Here is a 23,782-nt window from a genome sequence, read left to right as displayed (position 1 = left end):
TTCGAATGTTTCTTAATCAAGAAGATGCAGATTTCGTTATTCATTGTATACCACTATGTACTTCTGTAGTTTTAACATGTTCTCATTACACAATGAAATTCTTTGATATTTGGATCCAAGCATTAAATAATAATACGAAATTGTTTGTTGATAATTTCGAAGAAGTATCGAAACCATTTTTTGCATTTATATCAAAGTTTCCAAATGTCTTTCTTCAAATTGGAATATCAAATAATATCATTCAGATAATGATCAATTTGATTCCAAATGCACTTAAATCAAGTTCATTAAGAATATGTAATTTGATTTCATGGATTATTCAATTAAATGGTCCAATCGATGTTAAGATAATTGTTAACTTCGCGTTGGAGTTATTAAAGACAAATGAATTAATATATAAATGTTCGGCACTTGAAATATTCGCTTCATTATATCTGACAAATAAAATACAAATCGATCAAATGATAATACAACAAATGATAGAAGGAATGCCAATGATGGTGCAATCATATCAAAAGCATTTGTTCGCTTTGTTTTTCTTGAATTTGGCTTTGAATAATAAGGAATTCTTACAAATAGCAATGCAACTCGTAAATGGTGAAAGAGAAATACGCGAAATGGATAAAGATAAACTAAGTTTATACTTCGACGAACTTAATCTCCCGAATGAATTTTCTTTGCTTTCGTTGCCAATAAAATATTTGTCGCCAATCGAAAAGATTTCTTTCGACACACTTCTGCACCAAATATTTGGAGATCAACAAAATAATGGACAGATTTCGCTTTAAAGATACATCTTTGTTTGCTTTTGTGTCTATATAATATAATAAAATATCATTAATTATACTTTAAGATATGTTATCTATCTTCGAGATAGTGATTAATAAATTATAATTTATTTGTATGTTAAAAATGTTATCATTTCACTCTGAATTTGTATAAAATAGATTCATTTTTACATGAAAAAGTATAACTATAAAACTATAAAATGCTTATAATTTTAAAGTGTTAAAGTTTTATAATTAATTAAGCATATACTCAACTGATTATTATTTCAAATATATAATAATAATTTTCTGCATTTTTAAAATAGAAAAACAATTTACCAAACCATATATTCGCTCATTAGAACATTATATAATTCTTTGGTACCAAACATCTTTTCGCCGATATTTTGATGCTATTCCAATTTTATCCTTAAAAGCATTCAAGAATGCTGCCCTCCACGAGAAAGTACTATTTGCGATAATGTTATTTTTACAACTTCACATTAACAGGAAATCGAAAATTGGATTTGAAGTTGAAGTACCTCAATGAATATGAATTTTCTGTCCATTTGTAGGAACTTCTTCGAGAATTCTAAGTCATCAGTAAACACAAAAAAAAAAAAATCGGATTTTTAATTGTTTCTTTCATATAATTTATCTCATCTCTGTGGTATTAAATTTGGAACAGACTGTTTAAGAGTTAAGGTGCCCCCTGTTTTTATATCATAACTTTTTGAGGGGAATATTGGTAGTTATAAAGAAAACAACCGTTAATTAAATTCGGTTGTATTCAGGCAATGGAGGCTCTCGATGAAATTAATATCTTTATGGCTAAGGTCGCACAGGAGTGCGGCAAAAACGAAGAGTGTATCTCCTTCATGCGTGAAATAATTTATAAAGAACATAAGCTATCATACCATGAAAGAAATCTTCTAAATGCTGCTTATAAAGGAATTATTGGCCCACTACGAAATGCCCTTACTTTACTTCAGGATGAATCCAATGAATATGATGTAAAATCAGAAACCATGGAAATTTCACAAAGCTTAATCCAAAAATGCGATGAAGCTGTAGCTTTATTCAGAGACCAATTACTTCCATATGCAAAAGAGCCTGAAATTCGGATTTTTTATGGAAAAATAATTGCAGATTTTTTAAGATATAAATGGGAAGGAACAACAGGAAGGGAGCAAGAGGAAGTTGCAGAGGAATGCAAAGATGCATATGACCAAGTTGTGGAGCTCACAAAAACTTCATTACCAGTTTATCATCCATTGCGACTTGAATTGTTCCTCAATTTTTCTGTTTTCACGTATGAAGTTTTAGGTGATCCGGTGGAAGCTCGTAATTTAGCCATAAGTGCTCGTTCTGATGCAGAATCTGGTCTTGATCAATTAAGTAATGAATCTAAAGAAGAAGCAATTCATGCAATGGAGCTCCTCCGTGAAAACATAGCACAATGGGAGCAATAAATTTATACCATTCTTTTTGTGCAATGAATATCCATGGTTATAAAAATAAATGATCTTTGTAAAGTCAAAACGTTGATAATTCAATTGAATAACATTTCAGAAGGTAAATTTGATGTAAACTTATAAAAAATTTGAATTGGAACTCAACTTCTTAGATTAAAACCAAGATAGGATTGCAAACATGAAATTATGCAATAATTTAACCATTTTTTTTAATTTAGGGAAAAATTTGAAATTTTGTTTGATTCAAAATGTTTTTTGAGTTTCAGACATGTTTTTAACTAAAATAAAAATCATGATTTTCTAACTGGATCAATGACTTACCGTATATTATTAGCTTATATGCAAAGTTGGGCTCTGATAAAATAAGAGAAAAAATTGTTTCACGTTTTGCTCAATCCCAAATTAATGATACTTTATGGAATAGGAATATCCACTGATTCAGAAACTTCCAATGTTCACTACATTTATACAGGTGGTGTCTTCTACGATCAAAAATCACTCAATACACTTTACATTAAATTGATTTGGGATTTATTTCAAATTTAAAATGGTGAAATAGAATCATTAAATGGTGAAATAGAATCATTACAATGTAATGTGTTGTTTTCCTACATCTTTTGGAAACTTAAAAATTTTTCTTCTTTATAAAGAAACCATTCAATAATTGTCACAACAAATTTTACAACGGATTCAACCTTAATTCGGGGTGCCCTGAGACATGTGAATTCATATTTTTCTCTGTATGGGAGGAAATCAAAGTCACACAACAACTTACAAAGGAAACCTTCAAATATTACAAGATCTAGAAAAAATTATATTTGATTTAAATGAAAATAATATTGATCAATTAGTTGAATCTTCATTAAATTACATTTCTTTAGAATTTCAATATTCTTTTCTATATATCATTTGTCGAATTATTTATTCATATTTTGTGTCACGTGGCTATGAAAAATTATGTTTCAAATATTTACAAACAATTGAGGCAAAATCAAGTTATAAGATTATCAAAGTTTTCACACAATTATTATTATCAACTGATAGTCAAGAATCAAATTATCTTCTCGAAAAAATGATTGAAGACGAAAGCAAACAGAAGAACTTAAAGAGAATAATATTGAACTGCATAAGAAATTAATTAAGGAAGGACATAATCCGAATGAAATTCCGAAAATAATTCGAAAAGATGAAGTAGAAAAACTTCAAGAAATATCATCACAAACAAATTTTGATTTTAATCAAACAATTGCACCATCACTTTATGAAAGATGTTCATTTATAAATAAAAAAAATGTTACATTAATTGATTATGCAGCATTTTTTTCTGCGATTAAATGTTTTAAATATTTACTTATGAATGGTTCAAAAGTAGAAAACGCAGGTAAATATGCAGTTGCAGGTGGAAATGAAGAAATCATTCATTTATGTGAACAAAATCATTCGACATTTGATAAAGCATATGAAACAGCAATTGAACTTCATCGAAATGATATCTTTAGATATCTTTATGAAAATAAATTAGAAAAAATTAATAAATTAGAAGAATTAGGGAAGAAATGTGTTTTGCATGACAATTATAATATTCTTTCATTTTTAGAAAAAGAAGGCATGCAATCTGATAAACTTATTCTTATTAAATCAATCAATAATGGGAAATTATTTATTTTCCAATATTTTCTAGATAAAAAATCAAAACCAATAAAATTTTCAGAGATTTCAACTTTTTCTGGTAATAAAGAACTGTTTAATTACCTTATTAAACATAAATATATTGACATAAAACAAAATGTTTGAAAAAATTGTTTGAATTTTATTTTAATAATTTAATATTTCAAAATAATATTTGGAAATTATTCAAATTATTTCAAACAGCACTTATGAAAGCATCTTGGAATGGTCATACAGAAATAGTTAAATTACTTCTTGAACAAGAAGGAATTGATATTAATGCTAAAGATATTTATTTGTTTTATTTAAAATTTATTTTAATAATTTTATATTTCAAAATGATATTCTGGAATTATTCAAATTATTTCAAACAGCACTTATGTATGCATCTTGGAATGGTCATACAGAAATAGTTAAATTCCTTCTTGAACAAGAAGGAATTGATATTAATGCTAAAGATATTTATTTGTTTTATTTAAAATTTATTTTAATAATTTTATATTTCAAAATAATATTTGGAAATTATTTAAATTAATTAAAACAGCACTTATTTGGGCATCTTTAAATGACCACACAGAAATAGTTGGTTTAATTAAAAAGAAACTTGAAATTAATAATTTTTATAAAGTACCTTTTAAATAACGTACATAAAGCATGAAATTGTAAGAAGAACTTAATTTTTTCATTAGGGAAAATAGTTCTTGAGAAGATTATTTTATATATCTCAAATATATTATTTTATTCATAAATTTCTCTTTGAGCAAATAAAATTTTTATAAATTATTTATTTATTCTTTATGTGATTAATCCTTGTGAAATCACAGTTGTAGTGTCCTGTTCATTCTTTTTCTTTTTTACTTTGACGAAACATATAATTACAATTATAGCAACAACTAAAGCAATGGAAATTCCAATGATTGAACCTTTACTTAATCCATTTTTTTTATATCCATAGATTATTTGAATTATATTTTTTAGACTTTCGTCCATAGTACAATTATAACCATTTTTATTTAAGAATTTAAATATAATATTTGTGTTATTTGGTAATATCAATTGTTCTTTTTCATTATTTTTAATATTTAAAGTAACATTTTTATCACGTTTAGTTTCAAATATTATATTCATTCCTTCTAGCAAATGAATTTTCTTAATTTCACCATTAGAATGTTCAAATTCAATGTAATTGCTACTAATTCTTATTATTGGAATTGGTTCTTTTGCATCATTCATTAAAACATTATTTGGTTGTATAAATGTTTCATTATATGATTCATAATCACAAATTAAGTTTTCAACTAATAAATTATAATTATTTGATATAATGTTTACATTTATAATATTTAAGTTTTGGAATTTTATGTTTTCTTTTGTTTGTATTATTTCATCATCAAATTGAAGATCCAAATCTTTAATAGTTAAATCATAACCATTTGTATTAGTTAAAAATGGACCTTTTAACTTAATATTATGTTTTGTATCTTCTTTATTAAGTAATTCTAAATTAAATTTATTTGTTAAAAACATTGATGAAATTTCAGCTGATTGATCAATATAAAATATTTTATCATTAACATAATTATGGATTCCATATAATGAATTCATTGATGAATAAACATTCGTAATATTACATATGTCTTTAGAACAATTATTATCATTACATAAACAAAGTGGTCCATCCATTGGCATATTAGTTAAACATATGAAAAAATCATCAGCGACAGGGTAATTATTAGAAATCATTAAATAATGTTCTTGTTTAGAATTAACAACTAATTTTTTAGATACTATCAAAAAATCGAATGTTGGAACACTCATAGTAATTCTTGCTAATGAAGGAATATATTTATCATTTGAATCCATTTCCCAAATAAGTGAAAAAATATTATTCGGTTGATAACTATATATAGTAATTATTAAATTTTCATATTCATTTTGTGGTGAAACTTTGAAATATTTAATTGCGTTTGCTGGAATATTTGATATTTGATATTGTGAATAAAATGGAATTTCTTGGAATTGGATATTACAAAATTGTCCTGTAAATCCAGAATTACATTTTAATTTTCCATTTTCACATTTTCCATTTTCAGATGTTATACATTCATTTGTATTTATCATTTCAATAAATTTTGGATTTGTATCAATATCATTTTGTGCAAATGGACCAACTGCTGTTATTATATAAGGTACGTCTAAATTTTCTTTTATATCTATATTTGTGATTACATGAATTTGATATTCTCCAATTTCTAATTGTGATTGATGGATTATAACTTTTTTCATTTAATGTAAAATGTTCTGTGTTTTGTGTTCGATTATTTCCAACATAAATTTTATTCGAAGGTGATATTACTATTAAATCTAAATCATAATAAATTGGAAGGAATGTGTCTGAACTAAGAGGAATATCATGTGAACATAATACAATTCGAAGTGATACATTTTGATTTGTAACTTTAATTTTTCCGATATGATGTGTTTGACCATTTATCATTTTTGTGACACTAGAAAACCTTAATCCAAAATTACTATCATTAAATGGAATTACTGTTGATATATCAATTAATCCATGACCAATAAAACAATCAGGTGTAGAACTTAAATCACTTCGTGAAGCCGAAGCAATTAAAATTGATTTCAATAAAAGTGAATTTACATTAATTTTTTCATCTAAATAATATCCATCTTCAAAATATTGTGAAATTAAAGTTGCTGCTCCAGCTGCAGAAGGTGTTGCAAACGATGTACCTGAATCTAGACACAAATGCTTTTTATAATCTTCATCATTTGATCCATGATCTTTATCAACTGTTCGATTATTTAAAGCAGAAGTAATAAATGAACTTGATGCAATTATATCAGGTTTTATTAAACCAACAAATGTTGGTCCAATTGATGAATAACCTGCTTTTGTAATTTTTGAAACATCTTTTCCAATATATCCATATTTATATTGAATTTTAAGATTTTTTCCCGACTTTTGTTGAGAGTTTAGAATTATTTGGTAAAATAAAATTTTCAATTGTAACCACCTTAAAATTTTCTTTAATATTAGGATAAGATTCTAGAGGAAAATCAATAACAAATCCAAAAAGTTTGATAATGTTTTTCCTGTTCAATATAATAGGATTCAAATAAAAACGAGTCATTTAGTATAGGAAATGCAGAAGAATTAAAATAATATAATTTCTTTGTTCCATTTGGTTGTTTTAAATCGGTGATTTCTGATAAATAAAATTCATCCAAATTCATAACTTTCTGATAATTTGGTTGTTCATCTTTAAAATACATTTGAAACTTTTCTTCACCATCTATAGCATATATTTCAAGATTACTATAATCAAAAACTTTTGATGCTCCACCTATTGTAAGTACGTTTTTTGCTCCTCCAGGATTTCTAATTGTAAAATATTTCCCATGACCATCATTACCAGCACCAAATAAAACTAAACAATTCTCTCCTATTGAAGAATTATAAACAACTTCATCAATAAACATATTATAATCCATTGTCGATTCATAAGGTAAAAACCCCCATGAATTAGAAAATACATGAGGATTTCCTAATGAAAGAGTATATAAAAAAAGATCTATGTCTTTAAGGAGTCGATTATATTTTGGTAAATAATGACCAAGATAAATAAGTTTAGCATCTGGTGCTATACCATTATATGAAGATATTTTACTATTAGGGTTTAAAGCTTTGCCAGCAAGAATTCCTGAAACTTCTGTTCCATGATCTTTCTCATGAGCAAATTTATAAAATTCTTGTTCTGTTTGAAAAAAGTTTTCAACATATAAAATTTTCCGATGATTTGGAATTATTTGACGAAATTTAATTGGTACATTTGGATCATAAAACATAGTATGATAATAATCAAAACTTGTATCCATATATGCAATTGTTTGATTTTTACCTGTGATACCTCTAGATTCAAAATATCGAGAAATTACTGGATTACCATGAACATCAGTTGTAACTGTTGAACTTATTTTTTGAGTAAAACCACTCGATATGCTATTTAATGTTGTTGGAGGATTATATTGATTAATAAATTCAACTTCAGGAATTTGACTGTAGAATTCAGCTGATTTTAATGGATCTTTAACATAGATGATAACAATTTGATGTGATTTAAAAATAATATTATCATAAGATAAACATGAAAATGATTGATCAAAAACACCATGAAGAATTAAATTATCAGATTTTTCTATTTGAGTAAGATTAAGTATTTTATCTTTTGGTTGAAGAATACTAATTTTTGCATTAATGCTTAAAAGATAAGAGATTTGATCTGAGGTCAAATATAATTTAAAAACATTTTGATATAACATTCCATTCGTTTTACGAATATCAATACCATGGTTTGCTAATTGAATAAAATCAATATTTGCTGGGATGAGTACATATGCCCATGTATTACTATTTGATTGTATATTTTGATTTATAGAATCAAATTTAAATGTTTTACCATTGAATGTTTTAATTTGTGTTGGTTGCACATCCAAAAGTTTCAAACAAAAAAGAAAAACAAACATAATGAAGTGAACAATTAATTTTTCCGGTTTTCACACGATTTAAAAAATGAATTTCAATTTCACATAATTTTGAATGTATTTGGAGGATTTTTTGAGGTTTTTTCAGAGGGGGATGACAATGTTGACAATAAGGATGAATATCTATAAAATTATATAAGTGAAAATGTTCTTCCACTTTAAAAGACAATCAATTTGATTCAAAAAGTGGAGATGTGGCAAGGTGTCATTGGAACGAATGTTGTTGATGTTTGTAAATATGAGTGTATTACTAGTCATATGTTGTGCGTGTTGCCAATGATTGTTGGGGATGTTATATAACATATTAAAAAAATTGGCTTCATTTTATCAAGGATAAGATTCATTTTTGTGGAATCTTTTTTTCGCTTACACTGATCCGAGCATACACACAAATTTATGGTAAACATAAATTACAACAATATTAATGTTAAAGAAAATATATTTAGAAGTATGTAGAACGACAAAAACATGAACAGTAAAAACAGGAATGGATTTTCTGCATCATGCTATAAAAGTCACGTCGAAAAAGAAAGTATTTCTTTATATAGTATAACTGATGAATTATAATGTAGTTAGTAATATATATGATTTGAAAATAAGGAAAACAACAAATTTTTCGTTAAATAGATTTAATTCATTTTCTTAACGTCTCTCGGGCCCTTGTTTTGTCTTTCTATCAAAAGTGATCCTTAATGAGGTTCCATTTAGAGAACAAATATTCTTCAGCAAATGAACTAAAATATAGGTATTCATTAGCGAAAATTATGAAAACAAATTTTTATATGAAAATTCTTTATTTTTTGCAAATAACTAGTGTTTTTTATTTTGGACAAAACCATAAAAAAATGGTGCCCTGCAGGGTGCCCCTAACGAATATTTTATCGTTCAGTTGCCTATTTGGATGACGCCGGCGTCATGATCATTTCCATATACATTTTTTATCTGGGGACCATTTCCCGTCCAACCCTTATCACCAACAATTATGGTTTTTGCAATGATCTGTAATTAATAAGAACTAATTCTACATATCTTTCTACAAGGCGTTTGTATTTAATAAATTTTAATGGGCATAAAATGGCATTTTTATTTATTCAATATTTTAATTTAATTTTGATGGGTGCAATTTGCCACCATATAAAAAAATATTTTTCTGAATATAAACCATTCAATAATTGAGAAAAAGCGACCGTTATAAGGTTCAAAATATGGGCGGATCATATTTAACGTTTACCTATCACAGGTACAATGTTGTAACGCATCGCTGACAAAGCTGTTACAAATCATTTAATTATCATTGAGATATATAAAGTTTATAATTTTGATCCAAAGCATTGAATTCTGTGACAAAAACAAGTAAAATCCTTATGAATAACATTTAGTTTAAGTTTACATATTTTGGCACATATTCTTTCAACTTATCCTTTGGTGGAATTGGCTCATACACATAGTCATGCAAAGGGTGCGGCCTTTCCAACTTTTCCACCAACAAAGAAGCCAAACATAGCACAGTTTCTATTGAGACAGTTTCCATAAATCCGTCAGCGAAAGACATAACTTCACCCAACGTCTGATTTGTATGAATCAACAACTTTGGGAAAATGATAATTAAAATTGCTGCGCCGACGAATCTCAAGAAACAATTTGGCGAATCGGAAGTAAACACAGCGTCCCATAGCCTAAACAAACTATTTTCCTTAAATGCCCTTTTAAATAACAATAAAAAAGGTCTCAACAAAAAAGATAACTCAGAAAGTTCAGATGATTCAAGTAACTTCTTCATCGGCGGATGAAACGCAGTTGCAATTGCAGCAGTTCGTTGCAAAACAAATTTTTGGTTTTCCGCTAAGTCAGTGAACACACGTTCTTGTTGAGTAAGTTTCATTAACCCAACAAAGTTCCAAAAGATTAATGATTCGGATTCAATCATAGTCTTTTTGATGGGATTTCCATAAAATAAAAATTCGGAATTTTCATTCTTATCAATAAAAACTAAAATTAATGATGATACAATGTCATTCATGCCTTGGACATAACAAACGTCGCGATTAAAGATGGAATACGATTGAAGGACATGTCGCAATAATTCAAGATTTGGGGAATCATCATCTTTAAAAGCGTCCATTTGACGGTCATTACGTTTGACATCATTTTCTATTATACGATGCGCCTCCGTTAGGGTACGTGAAGACGCATATTGAATATGTGTTAAGAGTTCACATTGCTTACGGATATTAATATATTGCTTTTGAAGTTTGGTTATCCGATCATTGATCATCGTTTGGCCTTTGGTAAATGGAATTACTCCAAATAAGATTGGCCAAATATATGCACGGAGTTCTGGAGTCATACCGCGCTCAAAGGCCTGCTTTTTAATTTGCTTGATTGTAAGGGTTTGTGTTTCGTCTAAAGTAAGTGGATTTGGCTTTGAAACATGAGGTTTAAATCCAAGAAATTTGAGAACTTTGTTATGAACTGCTATATCAACAACTCCTTGAGGAGAAATACCATTGGTATCTTCGTTGGCAGCATCTGATTTTAATAAAGGATTAATGAAATATTCTTTTGGATGATTAGGATATTGACTAATAATATTTTTATGCTGTAAAAATTCAAGTAAGTGATAAATGAAAATATAAGGAGTTTGATAAAATAAAAATTTTGGAAATTTGGAATTATGTGATAATATAAGATCTAATATTATTAAATTAATTGAAAGGTCTGTACGTTTTATGCTAGTGATTTGACTGAATGGGCATGTAACTTTTTGTGGAATATTTCTTTTGTCTAATAATGTAGAATTTCTTGTTGGATCAGGAACCCATTCGAAAGAATATTCAGAATCAACACGACATAGAGAGAAAATTCCTGGATTTCTTTTCCCTTCTTCTATCATAAAATCTACCCCTGGAGAACTTAAAATAACATTCATACTGGAATTGGAGAAGAAACGATAGCAAATTCAATGAACGATAGTCAACATTTAACAACTTTTTTCTCCATAACAGAAGGAATTGTTACAACTTTATGTTATGACATTTATAATCAACAAAAGAATTTTACAACAAAACTTAAATTGAACCATTTTTTTTGATAAGAAAAATAATCCTAAAAATTTTTATATACTTAAAAGAACATTTAATAAATATTTATTTAACTATAGTAACACATTTCTACTGGAAGAGTTGTCCATTATTTGTGTAACAAATTTGAAACTGTTCATCAGGTTCGAACAATTTCATTTTTATATTATTCACATCCTCATTCTTAACATCGTTATTAATTTCGTCTATTTCCTTTATATGCGCAGCCGACATCATCGACAATGAGACGCCAATAGCTGTGCCGATATCCAATTTAGAGAATATCCCATCCATCAAAGAAACCAATTTTCCGCTTGAACAATTTTGAATTTTTTGTAGAGTAGGGAAACTCATGATCAAAAGAGAAGCGGAAAAATATCGCAAGAATAGCCATGGCGCATTGACACATACCAATGCTTCCCATAGTCTCGCGATTGCTTCTGGTGAGAATGATCGACCATACGCAAGTATAAATGATGAGATAAGGAATGACAGGTCATTCAGACCATTCATTCGAAGCCATTTAGCACATGCAGGATGGAACTTATCAACAATTGACATTATTTGTGATAGTTCGACCTCTTGCATTTCCATCATGTTCTCCGCTATGAGTCCACTTGAGATCTTTTCGACAAATGCTGTAAAGCACCAAAATGCTAATGACTCTGCAACATCTGCTGAAAAGTTGGAACTAATAGATGGAATGAAAACAGTCATAAAGACAACTGCTAAGTCATTAAGACCTTGCGTATAACGAACATCAAGATTCCACATGACAAAAGTTTGTAAAATGTTCGTAAGAATATTACTCCAACTTGGAATACTTTCGAGAATGTCTGGTGGATGTGTACGCTTAACATCAACACGAATTGTAGAAAACGCACTAAGAACAACTTTGAAATATTTAAGTTGAGTCTTAGACATTGTTTGCCATTGAGATCGAATAATTAAATATTCCTTAACACGACTGGTAAGAACTTCATTACGTTTACTTTCTTTAAACGGTAGAATATTAAATAATAATGGCCATATAATATGTCTGATTTTGGGATCAACTCCATGAAGCTTAACGGTCTCTTTAAGCTCTGAAAGTGATTTCATCGACGATAGCTTATCTAAGGTGACTGGAGACTTTATAAAGTCTTCAGACTTAATCCCAAATTGACTCATGATGTGGAGATCGGGTTTAACAAACTCGTATGGAATTGGAATACCATTCATGTTAAAATCAGGAGGAAGAATTATATTAGTTTCTTCAACAGTGATCTCGAAGAGATGATAATGATCTTTATTTGTGGTGTATGATTCGGAAATGAAATCAATAGCATTTTCAAGTGTGTTTTTGGTTTCGGATACTTTAGGCATTTGATGTGTAATAGCAATAGTTTGTGCAAAAGTGAGAAGCTGATATGAAGAATTGGGAGGGAAGAAGAATTGATGCATGTTTGCAGGGTTTATGGTATTAATTAACATATAAGCATCTTTAGATTGGTAGTTAAGCATTATCTTTTGCACGTTTGAAGTCTTAAGAATTAGTTCAGCTTTATTTTTCGATGGATTTTCGCTTGATTGATATTCGCGCCACCATAATATAATATCTGTAGATGATTTAGCAATAACAAAAACACCGAATAGCTTTCCACGATTTGGGAAATCTGTTGAAACCTGATGGAAAATGGAAAGTATTGTCTCTCCGATGTTTGACATCTAGTTATGCTATAGTTTGGGATAATTCAAACAAACATAGTCAATTTTAATAAATGCACTTTTTATCCGTTAGTTAACATAGCACTTTTTATATAAATTGTTAATGTTTACGTTTAAAATTTCAAGATTTTGGAATGAATTCTTCTTATATTAATTCAACAGAACACTTTACGGATGATACCGACCAATTTATTGCGATGATGGAATCAAATCTAAGTAAACCAGAATTTGAAGAAAAATACTATTTATTTCATACATTTTTATTGATTTCACAAAATAAGTCTATGGTCGAATGGGAAAAGTTTTCGTCGATTAGTCTTTCGGATGCACTTTCTTCAGTTATAAAAAATTTAACACTTCCTAATATTTTAAATTTATATCGACGTCATCCTTCACAAACTGCATTTTTTCTTCATTACTTTGATACATCGCGTGAAACAAGATTGAAGCCAAAGATTTACTTGCCATTTCTTTGTCAAAGAGTAAATGAACTTCCAATCCAATGGATTGTTCGACATTTATTACGTGTTGAAGATGTTCGCTATGCTTACCAATTGTCATCATGTGCATTTTCTGGCTCAATTATTGTTCAACCTAATATTATTGATTCACAAAAAAAACAAGAAACCATTTGGAACAATTACAGAAAACTTTATCCATCAACACCTAATCTTACAACAAGTGAATCATGGGCAAAGATGACCACATATAGAACAGCAATGAAAGAGTTAATGGATTTTAAACTTAAAGTACATTTGGGATCTTATATAAAACTTGATAAAACAGAAATTGTAAAAAGACTTCTTAATGACGTTTCATATTCTTCTATAGCTAGATATACAAAATCCATCAAAGAACAAATCATTCCATTTTGTAATTCAAATTCAATTTCTTTAACTCCAGTTCTTGTATCCACATTATCAACTAAGGATTGGAATATTCAACAAAAGCTTCAAATAATTGAGAAATTTATTTTTGATCCAATTGAACTTAAACAATGTATTACATCATTAACATTCCATTCAGATGAACTACAACTGATTCAACAATTTTCATCAAAGCATTCTCTTAATTTTGTTCCAGACCCAAACAAATATATAATTTCAAATCACTATTCGCCTAAACGTTCTCTCACAAAATCGCCATCCACAGAATCATTGAAATCCAAAAAACTGACGGAAATTTCAATGAAATCATTTTCGTCAACAAATTTAACAGAAAAACATTGTATTTATGGATCACTTTCACAATTAGCTAATGGCGAACCTAATGACCCCATTAAATATGCCGAAAAACTTAGTAATTATCAAATTTTTGAAGACATTAAAACAATTTATGACATTGCAAATGTATTTGGTATAGTTGTCAAATATGAAGACTATGTGAATAACTATTATAAGAAACAATTGTTTATTAAGCTTTTCAAACAACTAGATTCATTTGATTTATTTGAATCATTATGTAATTTATTTAAATTTACAAATGATGAAATCATTAATATCATATGTACAAATGATGAATTTTTAAGCTTTGCATATTTTCTGATACCAATTTTAGTGCATAATGTTACACGTTCAAATTGTGATTTATTTTTACAATATGCATTTAAAGGATCATTTTCTATTGTCGAAGAAAGTAATGTATCTGAAGTCTCAAGGAATTGGTCAACAGCATTGTTATTCATACTTGATTGTATTGATGGATTACAACTTATTCGGTTTATATCTTTAATTAGGGTTTTAATAGCTATTTCGGAATTAGATTCGACCGATAAATTTAAGTATGAGTTATTTTCAATTTTAAAAAATGATTATAAAAATATATCATTAATTGAAGAGAAATTACTTAAATCTGGATATGATAAATGTGCTGAATATGTATCGCCCAAGCAAATACCCACAATTACCGAAGAAGAATTTATTAATAAGGTAACTTCGGTCGAAAACGATGCATTACTTGACGTGCTCATTGACATTCAATTAATTGACAAGAAAACCGCCATAAAGTATTTAATTTCCGCCATACAAAAAATACCAGGGAAAATGTATTCACGCCTTCAATGTTTATATGATTTATTATATAAATATAAAATTCCTTATAACACAGAAATATCGGCATTACGAATTCTATATTATTCATCGAATCATAATATTGATTTTCATGAACTTATCGAAAATCCATTAAAAACATTACAAGAACAAATCGATCTACAAAATGTATATGAGTTATTACCATTAACAGATTTATTTAAGGTTTCAACTGATGACCTTTTATTATATTTAATGATCAACAAAATCACATCTAAACATTTTGATGATTATTCCCCATTTATATCACGATTAACTCATAAGAAATCATTAAAAATGTTATTAGAAAACATACCACAAAAACTGAATGAAATTGATCAAATTCGATTCTATCAAAGTGTTGGAATGCTTAAAGAGAAGAAACTTAAAGAAACTTCATATGAATTATCAATCTATTCCTTAAATGAATATAATACGCAAACATATTTAAATAATCCTTCACGTTTAATCTGTGAATTATATTCGAAGATGAACATACAAGAAAAAATAGGAATTAAATTACATGATTTAGTGACTTCAATTTCTAATCGATATGAATTATCTATTAATCAAATTCGTGAATATTTAATATCCAATTTCTTAAATGATAATGAAATCAAAAATATAAAAGAAGCAAATTCAATATTTGATGAAACGATTGAAGAATTAACAAATAAAGATGACCAAACAAATGTCCAAAAGAGTTTATTCATATTACGAGTTTGGAATAATCGAACATCTACAAAATGGTTATTACGATATATATATCAATCGACACCGATAACTTATCGATCGAAATCTAAAGCATTCACTTGTTTATTTAATATATCTAATGAAGAATTAATCAAAAATGTGTTTCATGGGAATTATAATGATTTATTGATATTAAATGAATTTGTTTATTTCGCAAGTAAATTCGAATTATTTGGAATTAAATTAAATGTAAATGATTTTGGTGATATACAAAAAACTCAAAAATTTATTGTTAATAATGTTATTAATAATTCGAAAAATATTAAAAATGGAATTTATCCAATTGTTTTCGAGTTTTATTTATATTATAAAATTAACGAAAAAAAAATTTTTAAATTATTGATTAAAAATATGATCAAATATAGAAAAAGATTTATCTTACAAAACATTAATAAATTATTCCATACATTCCCTGATTATAAAAATGATGATGAATTTAAAATTTTATATATTAATATAATATCAATTCCAATTTCTGAAATGTTAATAAATCCAAATTGCATGAGACCGTTTAGATCACATCACTTGACAATTTTGAGAGAACTTTTGGATGCGATTTCAACGGAAACCGTTAAAATTGAATACTTTATCATCGGAGGGGAAAAAATTGAATGGAAAGGGATAATTTCAAAATTATGTTCAATTGGATTTTCTTCTTTTGCAGCTGAATTAGGTTCATTAGTAATTGATCAAGAAAAAAGACTTTCGGTGTTATTGGAATTACTTAAAAATGGAAGATATGATGAATGTTTACATTTTGGTTATGACAAAGAATTAATTTTTACATATATTGTACAAAAATGTATTAAACAAGCAACAGAGACAATGATGGATGAGCACTTTGCGATGTTTACTGATTGGCTAAAGAGAAGAAATGAAGAAGAAGCAATCGAACAAGTGAAAGATGCGTTGAAGAAACAAGGAAGAACAATGGAAATCAAGCGAATGAACGAAAGGTTTAGCAAAATCTTAAATGAAAATAACTGATTTAAATAATAAAATATGTTTTTGTGTAAATTTTGTAAATAGTTATAAAGGTCAAAATAAATAATATAAAGAAAATATTTTCATATAGAAAGTAAATTGATGTCAATCTGCATAATATATTTTTGTAATCTTTGCGCATTTTTAGATTAACGAATTGTTTTAATTTATTTTATTCAAAAATGCATTCACACGGGCCAGTCACCACCAAAATACGTTGTGCCAAATGTCGCAAATATTCGGTAAAAAAATAACAACGAGTGATTAATTTTATAATTTCGAAATTATTTTCTAAATGTAAGCAAAAATATTAATAAATTTCATTTTATATAAGAACTTTTACTAAAAATCCAACAAATATTTAAAATTAACATGTATGCTTCATTGAAACCAAATCTAACAAATACATAGCCCTTTTGCTTGTATCGAAGTTATACGTATTTACAATTTCTCTTAATTGTTCTATTATTGCTTCATCGAAATCTCTTTGATACCAATTTTCGTTTTTATTTTGTTCTTTAGTCACCAAATACTCCAAAACATACAACACGGAACTTATTAATTCCTCATCATCACAATATAACAACTCAACGACAGCGAAAAGAAGGTCATTTTCCTTAAAAGCAATCAATAACTTTTCATAAGCAGAAACTTTGACAATAACTTTCGAAAGGAAATCAATTGATTTCTTTTTTAATTTTAAAGCGCCGCCTTTAATTATTCGAATTATATGATCCAGTAAATTCGAATTTAAAATGCATTCCGTCGATTCTGGAGGTGAAACAACCATATTCGAAAGTAATTCAAGAACTTGTGACTTATAATTTAAATCACCGTATTGGAAAATTAATGAAAATATCTCCAAAAATCCATTGTTAATAAGACTCATTGTGTTGTCATCACTAAGATAAATATAATTAATCAAATAATTAAAAATAGGTATCAAATTATCAACAGAATGATCTTTAAGAAGTGAATACGTCTTCGAAACAATGTTAGTGTTGGTGCAAAATTGGATAATTTCATTGATTTGAGAGTCATCAGTTGAAATTATACGAGAAAGTATGGAATATGAAAGTGATACAAGGTTTGGTATATTCGATTCGATATATCTGACTGCTATTTGAGAGATTTGTGTGAAATATTCATATTGAATAAAATATGGACATAAAACAATGCTTTCAATGGACGTAAGAATCCAAAGGGAATCAATTGGAGGAGTTGATTCATCTCCAATTTTCTGGATAAGAAAGTCTAAATATTGTGTATCCATTATAAAATTAAAATAATCTTCATTGTCGCAAAGAATAGTGTTAAGAATATATGAAACACGATCAACTGGAAGCCCTGATCTATCAGGATTTTTAATTGCTTGAAAACAATTCATATAAATTTTAAGTTGGAAAAAATAACGAATCGTCCAAGGAGACCTAATGCATAACGATTCAATAAGTTCAAGACCTTCAATATGTATTTGATCTGACCCATGATTTCCAAAAGCAAAAAAAATTAACATTTCAAAAAATTCTGGAGGAAAATAATCATCTGTAAAACCAAACTCGTTTGATATAAGTTTTAATTTTTGTAAGGCTATAAATTGTTTATCTGGTTGAGGAAGTTTTAAATCATTAATTGCTTGTAAAAAAAGTTGACCATACTCTTTAAATATTGGATCTCCTTTGCCTGGCTGTGCCATGTCTGACAATATTTCGTGCTGTCTTTCTTGAGCTAGCTTCATAAGTTAACTTATGACTGAGCATTCTTTGGGGTGCCCCAAAAACGTTATTTTCGGATGTGATAAAAAATGGATAAAACATTCTTAACTCGCCCACAGAAACAAAAATATGAATTAAGAAATCTCGAACGTTATGGAACAACTGGTTATGGAAATGTTGGTTATCCAGAATTGTCTCCACATCTCATTGAAAAACAAAAAGAGATGGAAATTGTTGATCAACAACTTGAAGAAGCACGCAATAAATATGAAGCTTGGAAAAAAAACTTTGAAGTTCGAAAGAAAGAAGTAGAAGATAAACAACATGCACTTGATGAACAAAAGAAACGTCTTGATGCGTTTACAGCACAACAAATGTCATCACTAGAAAAGACAAGAAAACGTAGAGCTGAAGAAGCGGAACGCTTAAAATCTATTGAAATAGAATTACAACAACTCATGGAAGAAGAAAAACAGTTAAAACAAAAAAACGAAAAACTACAAAACAAAATCGAAAAATTACGTCCATATTCTAATTATTTACAATCTGTTGTAGATGCGTATCCATCTTTTGAAAACATTGATGCCATCTTAAATCGGTATCAATCTTTAGCAGATACGAGAAATGAATATCTTCAAAAGTATCAAAATATGATGGAAAGGTATGGAATTGATGAAACAAATCTTTCACGTGAACTTGAATTGAAGAAATCTAAACTAATTGATACCACAATGAAATTTAATGAAAATGTTGCAAAAGTTGCGCAAGCTAAAAAAGCAAACGAGTACGTAAAAGCAACGTTGATAAAAGATATACAAAGAATTGAGGATAAAAAGGCTGAATTGGCAGCAATAAAGGCTTCAATTAGAGCAATATACAGTAGGGCTGTATCTACATTATCAACAATTTCTGATAAAGCGCAAAAAGCAAAAGGAAGTATAAATGATGAACAAATGTTAGAATACATTGAAAATAGGTTTAATGACTTAAAGGGAATAATTGAAGATAAAAATGCTTTGTTTATCCCCAGCGCACCACCCGAATTAATACAAAGAGTCGTCCAAAATCCTGTTTCATCAGCCAAAAGATGATCATTCAAAAAGTTGTATGTATAAATAATTTCATATCACATTTCTCTAATAAATTTTCAACATGGCGGAAACCATTTATGAAATTGACCCTGGACCATCGATATTTAAACGAGTTTTAAATCAGCTACTACATACCCACTACTCAGATACACCAATTCTTGGATTAATATTTCTCATCATATTTATTTATTATGCATTTTTTAAATTCAGACATAGCTTAATGGTTCTTACCATTCTCTTTCTAGTTTCCACTGTAATGATATCAAGAGTTCCTTACATTAATTCTTATCTCTCAGAGAATTGGATTTCCTTTAAGTTCACAAAAAATTATTTTGATCAAGATGGAATTTTCCTTTTCACATTTATTATTATCCCCTTCGCCACTCTGTCAATCCTTATCATTATCAATCTCTTTATTGAGATTTGCTTGTCAACATTCCTCAGCAGCCACGATACCAAAAGTGACATCACAGAACCTTCACCTGCCTTTGAAAAAGTGGTCAAGGACACACAATGAAATGACATATCATGTAAAAAACTTGTTTTTATTTTTTATTTTTTTTTTTTTTTAATTTTTTTATAACTAGAAAATACGAGGAATCACACATGATTTACATGTCCTTTAAATATTTGTGCTTAAAAATTTTATTTGAATATTTAAATATTTAATGAATTCTTTAAATACATATTAAAATTATGTTTTTTAAATGTAATGTTATAACACTTTGCTTTCTTTTGTTTTTGATATAGAGTTTTGCTTTCAATAAAATATTCAAAAAAGAAATGCATTTCTCGCATATATCGTTTTTGCTAAAAAGAGAAGCAATTAAAAATGATTAATATCCCGAAATCAGTAACGCTAATTATATGCTTTTTATTTCGTTCTTTTGGTATTGAAAAATGCTATTTGTTGATATGCAAAATTTAAAACTTAAAAAAGGTAACTTTGCTACAGCACTTACAGAAACAAAATATGGCTGTTTTTAAATCATTTTGTTTCCCTTTTCATATGAACACAGGAAGGATTCCTGTGTTCCTCCACTTTCGATTCAAAACGAACTTTCTTTAGCGAATTTTACTTGATTGATTGGACAAGCCATTTGAGGCCATCACTTAGGCCTTCTCCAGTGATGGCTGAACATCCTTGAATTTGCCATGGGTGATCGCGAATCTTATGTAGCTCGAGTGAAATTGTGATTTCGTCTGCTGGCAGTGCTGTAGTAAGATCTTGCTTGTTTGCAAAAATAAGAACTGGAATGTTAGCGAGCTTCTCATCTTTGAGTAATGTGGCTAATTCTAATGAAGTTTCCTCTAAGCGTGGTTCGTCTGCACAATCTACAACCCAAACAAGTGCATCTGTGTTTTCATAATAGTTATCCCAATATTGGCGAATAGCTTTTTGACCACCGATATCCCAAACGTTAAATTTGAATGAGTCGGCCTGAACTGTTTTGACATTAAATCCACGTGTTGGAGATGTTTCAGTGGGATCTTCATTACAAAGATTTTTTAAGATTGTGGTTTTTCCTGCATTGTCAAGACCAAGAAGACTGAAGTTAGAAAAAAAATATACAGTATTCTACACTCGTGGTCAGAACGACGCATTTGTTGCAAAAGGCGAAGGAGGCCCATCCAAAAATTGATATCTAACAAACATTGTTAAAAAAGTCCGTTAATTGTTAAACGGTTTTGATTTGGGAAAATTTTGGAAAAAAATTTCACTTTCCATTCTAATATTAGAATCTATCGTTCAGTTTCAACAGGGAATGCGTTTTGGTTTGTTTGAGTTCAACTGGTAAATCTTGTATTGACAATACAGATTATTAAAGGATCGGTGCATAATTATTGAGCAACATAAGATAACTTTCTGTCCTATCTCATTAAAATTAAAATTACTTTTGCTATTCACGTGTATTTCAAATCACCACCATATCAATACTTGAAATGGATCACAAAAAGATAAAAATATTTAATAGCTGATTACATCATCAACATTATACCAAACAAAGAATAAGTCAATGACACACAAGAATCACGAGACAAAAACCCAAAGCAATCATCTGAGGATTTATCGGATTTATTGAAAAAGTGATACCAAAATCAGATGTCAAATAACTTGACTTCACTTTTTCATGCGAAGCACAGCAAAACCAATTATCCTCCAGGATCCAATCCAATCTCTTGGGCTTTTTATGATTGCAGATTTGAGTGACGAATCTGGTAATGTTGTTCTTTCTCCATATTCAGCATTTGTTACTCTTTTAATGGCAGTTTCCATCACTCAAGAGCCAACACGTAAACAAGCTCTTGAAGCACTTAAGATTAGATCCAACTCTACTGTTGAAGAGCTTCTTACATCTCTTAAAAATCTCATGGGAATTATTGAAAAAGAAGGAAAGGACAGTGTTATTAAATCAGGAAACAATGTCTGGCCAAACAAAGAAGCTCCCATTGATCTTCAAATTTATAATCCACTTGTTCAAATTCTTGGTGTTGATTTTACACCAGTTTCATTCCCACAACCTGGTTGTGACATCATCAATCAAAAGATTGAAGAGCTCACGTCAGGTCTTATTCAAAATCTTCTCGATCCTTCAATGCTCCCATCAAAAATCAACTCTGTTCTTACCAATGCCATCTATTTCAACTCCAAATGGAAGAAGCCATTCATTAAATCGAAAACCAAAAAAGGTGATTTCATACTTTTTGACAATTCCAAACAATCCACATCGATGATGACGAACACAGACAATTATTTCTATACAGAAGACTCTGCAGCCCAAGTTCTCTCCATGGAATATGTCAATGACTTCTCGATGGTTGTTGTTCTTCCGAAGAAAAAAGATTTGGAGTCTTTCCGATCAGTTAAAAGTTCACTTAACAAAGGCAAATACCAAATATACATTGATATGTTAGGACCGCAAAAGGTTAATGTTCAATTCCCTAAGTTTAAGCACATATGGGGCACAAAGTCATTACTCGAAATGCTTCGTAAGTTGGGAATTGTTAATCTCTTCGATGAAAGCGCTGATCCAAACGCAGTTTCGGACATTGTACAAAAGGCAGTAATCGAAGTTGACGAAGAGAAAACAGTCGCTGCTGCCGCCACCGCCGCAATGACGAGAAGTCTCCCGGCGCAGTTCGTTGCTGATCATCCATTCCTTTATTTCATCACACATAAAAACGGAACAATTTTATTTGCTGGCTCTTACATAAAGCCAGAAAATTGATAAATAAACAAAAGAATTTTCTCAGACTTCTGTAATTTTGTCTGTTGGTAGCTATAAAAAATAAAGTTATTGTCGGATGACGAATACGCATTGGGTACATGTTATGTGATGGAAATATGATCAATGATTAATATAATGAATACAAATGTATAACTAAAAATAAATGTTTTATCACGTTGTTTTTTGATGCTGATAACAAAATAATGTTTTTTGTTTGGAAATTGTATAAATACATGAGAAATGTTCATATATAAAAACCATCATAATACATAAAAAAACAATTTTTTATATGTTAAAGTAACAAACCCTTGTTTGAATCGAAAATTTAATTTGAAATAAATCTCATCAACAAAAAAATTTCCCTTAAAAGTTTAAATTTAAAAACCATAGAGTGTCCTTCCTTGGCGCTTGAGAGCATATACAACATCCATTGCAGTAACTGTCTTCCTTCTTGCATGTTCTGTATATGTTACTGAATCACGAATTACGTTTTCAAGGAAATGACGAAGAACGCCACGGATTTCTTCATAGATATCACCACTGATACGTTTGACACCACCTCTACGAGCTAATCTTCTGATGGCTGGCTTTGTAATACCTTGGATGTTTTCACGCATGACCTTCCTATGACGCTTAGCACCTCCCTTACCGAGACCTTTACCACCTTTTCCTCTGCCTGACAT

The 23,782-nt window shown here is 28.8% G+C and overlaps 7 protein-coding genes across 7 annotated transcripts; 3 read left to right on the top strand and 4 right to left on the bottom strand.

Moving 5' to 3' along the window:
* Positions 1-1,594: 1,594 nt before the first annotated feature.
* On the top strand, positions 1,595-2,239 carry GO595_008043 (14-3-3 protein; the record flags this gene model as incomplete). Its single annotated transcript, XM_067921574.1, has 1 exon — positions 1,595-2,239. The coding sequence occupies one exon, from the start codon at positions 1,595-1,597 to the stop codon at positions 2,237-2,239; it is 645 nt and encodes a 214-aa protein (XP_067771877.1).
* Positions 2,240-9,848: 7,609 nt separating this feature from the next.
* Positions 9,849-10,820, bottom strand: GO595_008042 (TBC domain containing protein; the record flags this gene model as incomplete). Its single annotated transcript, XM_067921573.1, has 1 exon — positions 9,849-10,820. One exon carries the CDS (start codon positions 10,818-10,820, stop codon positions 9,849-9,851), a length of 972 nt encoding a protein of 323 aa, XP_067771876.1.
* Positions 10,821-11,643: 823 nt separating this feature from the next.
* GO595_008041 (TBC domain containing protein) lies at positions 11,644-13,260 on the bottom strand (the record flags this gene model as incomplete). Its single annotated transcript, XM_067921572.1, has 1 exon — positions 11,644-13,260. The coding sequence occupies one exon, from the start codon at positions 13,258-13,260 to the stop codon at positions 11,644-11,646; it is 1,617 nt and encodes a 538-aa protein (XP_067771875.1).
* A 5,607-nt stretch (positions 13,261-18,867) lies between these two features.
* Positions 18,868-19,869, top strand: GO595_008040 (cilia- and flagella-associated protein 73; the record flags this gene model as incomplete). The annotated part of the gene is made up of 1 exon (XM_067921571.1): positions 18,868-19,869. One exon carries the CDS (start codon positions 18,868-18,870, stop codon positions 19,867-19,869), a length of 1,002 nt encoding a protein of 333 aa, XP_067771874.1.
* Positions 19,870-20,944: 1,075 nt separating this feature from the next.
* Positions 20,945-21,501, bottom strand: GO595_008039 (ADP-ribosylation factor-like protein 3; the record flags this gene model as incomplete). The annotated part of the gene is made up of 2 exons (XM_067921570.1): positions 20,945-21,396; positions 21,468-21,501. 2 exons carry the CDS (start codon positions 21,499-21,501, stop codon positions 20,945-20,947), a joined length of 486 nt encoding a protein of 161 aa, XP_067771873.1.
* A 500-nt stretch (positions 21,502-22,001) lies between these two features.
* On the top strand, positions 22,002-23,099 carry GO595_008038 (serpin family protein; the record flags this gene model as incomplete). Its single annotated transcript, XM_067921568.1, has 1 exon — positions 22,002-23,099. The coding sequence occupies one exon, from the start codon at positions 22,002-22,004 to the stop codon at positions 23,097-23,099; it is 1,098 nt and encodes a 365-aa protein (XP_067771872.1).
* A 377-nt stretch (positions 23,100-23,476) lies between these two features.
* Positions 23,477-23,782, bottom strand: GO595_008037 (histone H4-3; the record flags this gene model as incomplete). The annotated part of the gene is made up of 1 exon (XM_067921567.1): positions 23,477-23,782. The coding sequence occupies one exon, from the start codon at positions 23,780-23,782 to the stop codon at positions 23,477-23,479; it is 306 nt and encodes a 101-aa protein (XP_067771871.1).

This window comes from Histomonas meleagridis, assembly GCF_020186115.1.
Source record: "Histomonas meleagridis strain 2922-C6/04-10x chromosome Unknown contig_6, whole genome shotgun sequence".
Classification (NCBI taxonomy): domain Eukaryota; phylum Parabasalia; order Tritrichomonadida; family Dientamoebidae; genus Histomonas; species Histomonas meleagridis.
Note: the sequence above shows the minus strand (reverse complement) of the source record. Positions and strands in the feature narration are given on the sequence as shown.